Genomic DNA, 9,650 nt, shown 5'->3' with positions numbered 1-9,650 from the left:
ATTTTAACAAGTTCATGTTCTAGGCTCTTATGCAACAAACAATCCAAACAACCAAATTCGATTTCATGTTTGACAAAGTTTGGTGCAATTTACAAACAACCTAACAGCCCTATGCAATCCGATTTTAAGATTTACATGGATATAACTTTAAGGTTTGTTTGTTTATGTACTTGGAAGTATTAGGGTTTAATAGTTCATTAATGTTCATGTTCGATATTAGGGTTCTAAGAGGGTTCAGCCATGTTTTTACCTTTCACCGGTTTGGATCTGACTGGATATGGACCGGGAGCTAACAGACCTCGGTTTTAACTCTCTCTCGTTCACGGACCACGAACAGAATCACGAACCAGATCTCGGACAGAACCACGAACCAGATCTCGGACAGAACCACGAACCAGATCTCGGACAGAACCACGTACTGGATCACGTACAGCGTCCGCGGACAGAACAACGAACAGGTTCCGCGGATGATGAACAGCTTCCCATGAACCGCTTCGTACTTCTCTCGTCCAGTATCACGAACCACGAACAGACGAACTCACCCCCGAACACGGACCAAGATCCTCGATCAAGCTGTCGATAGAAGCTTGATCACGAGCTTAAGGTATGCTCGTGAACAAGGAGATCTTCGAACAGAAAAAGGTTTGATCTCGGATGGGAGCAAGAAAGAAAGATGGTTTAGGGTTTGTGGAAGAGAGAAGAAGATCGGCGGCTGCCTTANAATTTTAGTTATGATGCATGAATGATCCAAGTTTTAAATCCTAGAACAGTTTAACAATATTCGATTTTAACAAGTTCATGTTCTAGGCTCTTATGCAACAAACAATCCAAACAACCAAATTCGATTTCATGTTTGACAAAGTTTGGTGCAATTTACAAACTACCTAATAGTCCTATGCAATCCGATTTTAAGATTTACATGGATATAACTTTAAGGTTTGTTTGTTTATGTACTTGGAAGTATTAGGGTTTAATAGTTCATTAATGTTCATGTTCGATATTAGGGTTCTAAGAGGGTTCAGCCATGTTTTTACCTTTCACCGGTTTGGATCTGACTGGATATGGACCGGGAGCTAACAGACCTCGGTTTTAACTCTCTCTCGTTCACGGACCACGAACAGAATCACGAACCAGATCTCGGACAGAACCACGAACCAGATCTCGGACAGAACCACGAACCAGATCTCGGACAGAACCACGTACTGGATCACGTACAGCGTCCGCGGACAGAACAACGAACAGGTTCCGCGGATGATGAACAGCTTCCCACGAACCGCTTCGTACTTCTCTCGTCCGGTATCACGAACCACGAACAGACGAACTCACCCCCGAACACGGACCAAGATCCTCGATCAAGCTGTCGATAGAAGCTTGATCACGAGCTTAAGGTATGCTCGTGAACAAGGAGATCTTCGAACAGAAAAAGGTTTGATCTCGGATGGGAGCAAGAAAGAAAGATGGTTTAGGGTTTGTGGAAGAGAGAAGAAGATCGGCGGCTGCCTTAGGGTTTTAGGGTTTAGGAAGCGGCGGCTGCTTTTAGGGTTTAGGGTTAGAGGCTATCGTGCTGATAACGTGTTGTAAACTAGAGAATTTAGGAAGTGAAATCTCTTAGTCTTATTGATTAATGTCGAGCATACAAGTATATATAATAGGAGTACAAGGGTTAAAACCCATAAAGTAATCGAGTACATAAGATAGGCCATGGGCCGTAAACGTGCGGATAGTAAATGGGCCATAAGGCCATGTCCTAACGGACTGTGAGCGGACCGGTCTATAGAGTCCACTAAGTGTTTTCCAACAGTTTAATATATCTTCATTTTAAATGGAGATTGTTGATATCCGGATTTTGTTTAAAATTTCTATATGATATGGGAATGGGAGAATAACGATCAGAAATATTGTACAAAGGTCACAGTAACTAACATGAGATGGATATTAGGATATACGTAAAATGGTATCTTATTATTATTATTATTATTATTATTATTATTATTATTATTATAAAAAGAAGTAGAATCCTCATCAACACCATATCTACGATTAGACAAATCCTTTGGGAGAAAAAATAATGCTTGATCCCATGAATAGACAGATAAGATATAATCAATTCCAAATGGTTTATGTCTATAAGCATCTATATATGATACAGTATACATCAATTGACTAATTATGGCGACATACTTATTTTGAAATTTGACGGAATAATTAGGTGTTTTAGTGACACACCACTTGCTAATTTAATTGAACTTTTAGAAGGAGTTTGATTAAAAAGGCTTAATATTGTTATGGAAACAAGTGGGGGTCATGCCCAAAACGCACTTTCCTACGATATTATTCATTATTCGATTTTGTTTTTGCTAATAATTCTCGATTACAAATTCCATCGTTCTGATTCGATTTCTCAAGAGGTGAATATTACCAAGAGTTAGAAAAATGATAAATTGTGTGATTGGAGGTAGCCTGACTTAACTTTGCCTTTATAAAAGAATATTTTTTTCAACTAGTTTAATGAGTCGAACATATCAATTGTTTTATATTGCCAACTAAAATGTTGTCGCGATAAATATTCTCTACTATTTATTTATGGGTCATGAAGTTTTTTTTTTCACGTTTTTTGTCCGTTTCTTTTTATATATTTATTTTGTGCAACCTTTCTTGTCCGTTTCAAAACATGATAATACAAACGAAAATTTGAATATATTATTTATTCAAATGGTCATGTCTTTTTATAGGAAAAAGATTAGTCGAGTTTTTACCATTCGACTAATTTTTTTAAGATAAACGAAAATCGTCCAATAGTTCACTCACTCAATTCTTTAAAAAACTTGAATCATATTACCATTTTCAATTAAAAATAATAATGACTTTTTTTTTTGACAACAATAATAATGACTTATATATAGTTATTTTCTGATCACAAAAGAAGTTAACTTTTGGATAATGATATAGTATTTATTTTCTTAATATAACTGCTCGTTTATGATACCGTGTTAATAACAATAATGAGTAAGTGCATAAGTGGGATTCAGAGCAAATGATTAGAGGTAATAGTAACAATCATACATACGTTCATGAACAAGATGAATAAAACGAATAGTTATGAACAAATGAAATTAACAAAAGAGAAAATGAAAAGAGAGAGAGAGAGAGAAGTCATAAGCCGCCATTTCCACTTCTCACTAAACACTTTCCACGTCTCTTTTCTGAGCAAGTTCGATATCAAATGCTCGTGTCTTAATCACCCCATTAATATTCTCACATCATAACATCGACAAAGCACTCTTTTCAAATTATTTTTACTAAAATTATATTCTAATTCCATATTGAGTTCTTCTCTGATATGTTAATATATAAATTCCCTAATCAAACAGTTGTATAAAAATAATCAATTAATTAATTCAAAGGAATAAGTGAATAATTAACTCAACCCTCCATTATTAGAATATTGTTTTGATAACTAATCTGATCATTCCAAATTGTTTTTTTTTTCTCTGTGCATGATCTCACAGAATCATTTTATTCTATACACGTTCATTTGTTTAATGAAATATCTTCACCTAATAAATAAAATACAGTATATTCCAAAAAATGAATATTGGGAAATGGGCATAATTGATAGGGAATTAATATTGGGTCCTATTAACTCTATCCAATGATATATAGAAGATAGAACTAGTAGTATTTTATAAATTTCTCAACGGCCTAAAACCAGTGAATTTATTACAAACTATTATTCATAATCAGACAAAAATAATACCAAAAGTCATTTTCAGAAACTTTTAAAACTCATTAAAATTCTCTTCTTCTTCCTTTTTTTTTTTCCCCAAATCCTCTCAAAAATTAAAATTCCATATACACTTAATAAAAATATAAAAATCCTGTGTCCTCGGAAAATTCTGCTGACTTTTTATTGCATCAGTCTCACTTCTTTCCTCTCAATATAAAACCCTAAGCTACCACTTCACACTTTGTTCTCAGTTCTTTCATCTTTTTCACTCTCTCTCTATCCTCTGTTTCTTATTTATTAGAGATAACAAAAAAAAAAAAAACAGAGAAATATGACGGTGGTTGTGGAGGTTAGAGAATACGACCCTAGTAAAGACTTAGCCACCGTCGAAGACGTTGAGCAGCGGTGCGAAGTTGGCCCAACAGGAAAACTTTCTCTCTTCACTGATCTCTTAGGTGACCCAATTTGCCGTGTTCGACATTCACCTTCTTACCTCATGCTGGTAAATTTCTTTACTCCAAAACTCCTAAAAGTTATAAACTCATTTTTACTATACTAGTTCAAAGTTAAATATCAATTCTTAACTCAACAAAAATTCTTATATGTTTTTCTATAATGACGAAACAAATATACGAAACAACTTGATTTTTGTTATCAACAAAAATAAATGATTACTTTTTTTTTTTTTGCCTTTTTATAAATTAATTAATTGAAAATGATAGGAAACAAACAACATTCACCTTCTTGCCTCAAACTCGATTATATTAACTACCTCTTTCCTTTATAAAGAAGCAAATACATGAACTAACTAACACAAAAGTTTATTTTTTTGGTTTAATTAATAGTAAAAAGAACGATTTATCTAAAAATTTGGAAATTGTTAACAGGTGGCTGAGATTGGTACGGCTGAGAAGAAAGAGTTAGTTGGAATGATACGAGGATGTATCAAAACCGTTACATGTGGTAGCACCAAAAGACATGATTTAACTCATAACAAATCTCAAAACGATGTCGTTATTACCAAACCTCTTTACACTAAACTTGCTTACATTTTGGGCCTCCGCGTTTCTCCTACGCACCGGTACGTTTTTACAATCTCACGTAATTAAAACGTTACACTAATCACGAGTAATTAGTGGCTTAGTGCTTAGACTAATCACGTTTTTAATTATTTCAGGAGGCAAGGGGTAGGGTTTAAGCTCGTGAAGACTATGGAAGATTGGTTTAGTCAAAACGGCGCTGAGTATTCTTACTTTGCAACTGAAAACGACAACCACGCTTCCGTTAACCTTTTCACCGGAAAATGTGGTTACTCCGAGTTCCGTACACCGTCCATTTTGGTTAACCCGGTTTACGCGCACAGGGTTAACATTTCTCGTCGAGTTACTATAATCAAGCTTGATCCGACTGATGCTGAGTTGCTATACCGAATCCGGTTTAGTACAACCGAGTTTTTTCCGAGAGACATTGACTCGGTTCTAAATAACAAGCTCTCGTTAGGAACATTCGTTGCTGTTCCACGTGGCAGTTGTTACGGATCCGGGTTAGGCTCATGGCCCGGTTCAGCTAAATTCTTGGAGTATCCACCCGATTCGTGGGCCGTTTTGAGTGTGTGGAATTGTAACGATTCGTTTCGGTTAGAAGTTCGCGGCGCGTCAAAGTTGAGGCGCGTGTTAGCTAAAACGACGCGAGTAGTTGATAAAACGCTGCCGTTTTTGAAAATTCCATCGATTCCCGCGGTTTTCCAACCGTTTGGGCTGCATTTTATGTATGGAATCGGCGGAGAAGGACCACGCGCGGAGAAAATGGTGAAAGTGCTGTGTAATCACGCGCATAATCTGGCCAAAGAAGGAGGATGCGGTGTTGTGGCGGCGGAAGTAGCCGGAGGAGAACCGCTCAGACGAGGGATACCACATTGGAAAGTGCTATCGTGCGCCGAGGATTTGTGGTGTATCAAACGGCTTGGAGAAGATTACAGTGATGGTTCTATTGGTGATTGGACTAAATCTCCACCTGGTGAATCTATTTTTGTTGACCCTAGAGAATTTTAATTTTTATAACTCGAAATTTCACAAAATTAATTTATATTTAAAGGAAAGGAATATTAATTATCTTTCTTTTATCAGATTAAGATGTCTTTAACTTTTGGTAAGCTGAGAAGATGTAGTAGATTTTTGTTTTATAATGTAATATTTTTATAAGAGAATCTCTTGTTCGTGTGGGAATTTTGTTTATGATTTTGTTATTCTAGTTGTTATTCTGATTTTGTGTATTCTTTATATTAGTACTAGTTGTGATTAATTTAGTACAATATAAAAAGTAGAAGAATCACTGAATTTTTTTTTTTGTTCTGACCATTTCATAAATTTAACCATTAATATAATAATTACGTATATCCTACTATTAACTCTATATATTATGCTATAAATTAACACTTTTGATTATTTAAAAACGTTTTTCAAGTGTACAAAGTACAAACAACTAACAATCTGATTTACTGATTTGGATTTCGGTTTGGTTTAGTAAAAACATAACTTTCAAATGTAATTAATAATTAGAGATATGTTTTGATTAATATTATAGAATATAATTACAAATATGTAAATCTAAAATTTTACAAAAAATTAACTTTTATTCATTTTAGTTTTGGTCAAGCTTGATTTCAGATCAATGAAACTAATGGGGTTTAGATAAATTTTGATTCGGTTTCGGTTTCGGTCTAGGTGTAAACTTTACTGTATTTTTTGGATGACAAATAATTTTTTTGTTTTCTTATGATTTTAGCTTCATCAAAAAGTTGAGATGGAACAGCTCAAAGCCCATTACTACCTGACCCATTTGCAAAGGTCAAGGACCAAAATGTTTCCAATTCAGATAACAAAAGGAAGCTCCAAGTTTGACGTAGTTCTGAAGAAACAAATGAGAAAAGATACAATAATGCTGTCATGCTGAGATCAAAACTCTTTATCATGGTCCCATTCCTCATCCTCAGTGTTTAGAGTGGTGGTAGTTAGCTCAGGAGTGCTGTATCCTGTGGATGAACCATTGGCTCTAATCTGTTCAAAGAAGAGAACTTGCACAATCACCCGCATTGGCAAACGTTCGTTCTGCACCGCATGTTCACACGCTTCTGGTGATAGTTTCCTACAATCCATTAACCCGCATATTCTTTTCTTCTCGCTCTTGCTAATACTCGAATGTTCCTGGAAAAAAAAATTTCCAAATCAAACCTAATATGTCAATCAAGAATCATTATGAAAACAGTGTATTTGACTCTTGTTTTCTTACCTTGAGAAACATGTCAATGGCGCGATATAACCCGTCATGAGACTGTCTTGGAAAGCTAGAGAGTGTCTCAGCGAGAGAGAGAAAGTTCTGTAGAGGGAGATTAGGATCTCTTGATTTCTCAGCTAAGTATCCGTCAATAAGCTTTGCGACGGATACTTTCAGTTGTGTTTTAGGATCTCTGTTCATGAACTCCTTCACTAGGCTTTGCACCATATCTAAATCATACATTAAGATATCATGCACTGTTGCCTCTTCAAGCTGCTCGCTGATTCTTTTCTTTATCCTATCTTTCACAGTTTCTTCACACCCAAGAAACATCGATGCTCGATGTAACTTGGTCAAGAAACTAGAAGAAAGACTTCCTTTCTCATCCGGGATAAGTTCTGTGATTGTATCAGTCAAAGATCTATCACTGGTTTGCATTGAGCCTTTGCTAAAACCTGATATTCTTCTTCTTGCATAAGCGTGTAACGCTTCTCCTATAACGTTATTTGGTGTTTTCCCTCCGTTCTTGATTGCTTCGATGGCTTGTTTATATAAATCAATGTGAAGATCGCATAAATCTTCGACCCACCAGTCTTTTGGAACGGCTTGATCTTCTGGTTTTCCCACCTTCTCAAGCTTCTTCTTCCTGTTGTAACTGTAAGACCACTTGACTTTCGAGGTGTCAATCGAGGCTGTTGAAGCAATAGAGTCGAGACAACGCTTCACGAGCTCGTCCAAGTAATTAGACAAGAGATCTTCTGTGGTCTGCAGAACAATGATAGAATCTTTCCAACTACGGAAGATAGTTGAGTTCAAGAAAACATCAATCTTGTAAACAAGATTGCTTTTCTCAAACGTTTCATTCATCTCTAAGAACTCAGCTGCGCAACGAGCTGCGACCACATTGTAAGCGTTTAAAGTTACCATGATGCCGTAACAGAACTTGACACATATCTCAAAAGCAACAGAACCACCGGGAATCTCAGATATGTCAATCTCATTAATTTGGTTCTTCTCCTTCTCTTCATTTTTTGATGTTGCTATGAGTTTCTGCAAGAATCCGCTTTTGGACAGCAATGGGAACTGAAAACACACACAAAACATAAAACTCTTGCTTTTGCCTGCTCTTTGATGTTTTAAAAAGGTAGAGTGTTTTTTTATCATACCTTATGGAGATAGAATTTGACATTGCCAACGATTACGATGATCTCTGTTTCTAACTCAGTTGCGACATACCTAAGAGCAAAAAAAAGCAGTACCAGTTAAATAAAAACATTGTTTAAGAATCATGAGACAGAAAGCTACAAAAAAACTGTTTCTACAAACCTAACACTGTCTCCTTTAGATTGAAACGAATCAGGTTTGGTTCCAAGTTTCATAAACTTCATTTTCTCTTTATGAAGTTATTGCACACAAGACTCTCAACACAAAAGAGAAACCAAAACTAAAGAATCTTAGAAGTGATCTATGCTCAATCTTGTTTTCAAGAAAGCTTAAAAGGGTCACTTAAAAAAAAATAACATTGTTTTATACTTATAAAGTTAATAGTACTATTGTATATAATTTACAGAAAACTTAGAGATTCACAACAACACACCCACCAACCTCAAAGGCTCGAAAACCCAAACACCACGCTTGTTTGTTTCTCTTTCTTATCCAATTCTCTTTTTTTTCTTTTTTCCCTAAGTGCTTCACACATGAACTCCTCTTTTTGGTTGCCCATTGTGCATTGTTTACCAAAACAATAAACCCAAGGTTTTTGTTACAGTAAAGATAAATCATCTTTGTGTTTGTGGGTAATGGAAAATAAAAGAAAGAAAAAAAAAGCGTTTTAAGCAGTTCACTGCAGTATCAGAACTTCTCGGTAACATTCATTCAAAGGACAAAACGAATCAAATCTTTTTGTATGTTTTCTATAAAGATGGGTTAGTGAAAGCATAACATCAGAAGTCAGAGATCGTTTCTCGATACACATATGTACGTTTCTATTTTCAACATACTTTAAAAACTTAATCAAGATTCAAGAACCAAAATAGAAAAATCAAGATACAAAGAACCCTATTACAACAAGTCAACAACAAATATCAGTACCCAAGTGCGGTTGGCTCAACCGCTTACAAGGGGTGTTACATTTTAGAAAGAAAGATGATTTACGCTTGCCAAAAAAAAAAATGTTAAACAAAACGCAAAAACATAAAATTTGCGTTTATGAAATCAAAATTCAAATACAAGAATTAACTAGGGAGGTACCCGTGCGTAAGCGCGGTAATAAAATCTAAAAAAAAATGGTTTTGATACTTTAGGATATACTGCTTTTTTTGATTTAATATGTAATAATAATTGACATTTTAAAATAGGAGTTTTATCTTTTGAAAAAAGTTTCTACTGTTTTATTTGATTGTCAATAACTTTTTGTATTTGCACATAAAGGGTTTACTTTCTAAAGATCCATAATATTCTCATGTAAAATATTAATTAAGTCTTATAAATAAACAATTAATCTGTAGTAAATAGATATTAAGATTCAATAAGTAAATTCAAAATTTTCTTTAGCATAAGCAAATTCTAAAAGATCAATATTATAATGTGTTATCTCAGTTACAAAATAAAAATGAGAGTAATCCATATTTGGATTTCAAGTAGTGGTTAG

At 34.9% G+C, this 9,650-nt stretch overlaps 2 protein-coding genes across 2 annotated transcripts; one reads left to right on the top strand and one right to left on the bottom strand.

The window, feature by feature from the left end:
• LOC104702838 (probable N-acetyltransferase HLS1-like) lies at positions 3,994-5,940 on the top strand. Its single transcript, XM_010418759.1, has 3 exons — positions 3,994-4,229; positions 4,615-4,808; positions 4,905-5,940. Exons 1-3 carry the CDS (start codon positions 4,059-4,061, stop codon positions 5,776-5,778), a joined length of 1,239 nt encoding a protein of 412 aa, XP_010417061.1. The 5' UTR covers positions 3,994-4,058; the 3' UTR covers positions 5,779-5,940.
• On the bottom strand, positions 6,525-8,497 carry LOC104702837 (BTB/POZ domain-containing protein NPY4-like). Its single transcript, XM_010418758.2, has 4 exons — positions 8,327-8,497; positions 8,167-8,236; positions 7,016-8,083; positions 6,525-6,930 (listed from the first exon to the last, which is right to left on the bottom strand). Exons 1-4 carry the CDS (start codon positions 8,386-8,388, stop codon positions 6,682-6,684), a joined length of 1,449 nt encoding a protein of 482 aa, XP_010417060.1. The 5' UTR covers positions 8,389-8,497; the 3' UTR covers positions 6,525-6,681.

This window comes from Camelina sativa, chromosome 7 (assembly GCF_000633955.1).
Source record: "Camelina sativa cultivar DH55 chromosome 7, Cs, whole genome shotgun sequence".
Lineage (NCBI taxonomy): Eukaryota > Viridiplantae > Streptophyta > Magnoliopsida > Brassicales > Brassicaceae > Camelina > Camelina sativa.
The sequence above is the reverse complement of the archived record's forward strand: the minus strand, read 5'-3'. Positions and strand labels throughout refer to the sequence as shown.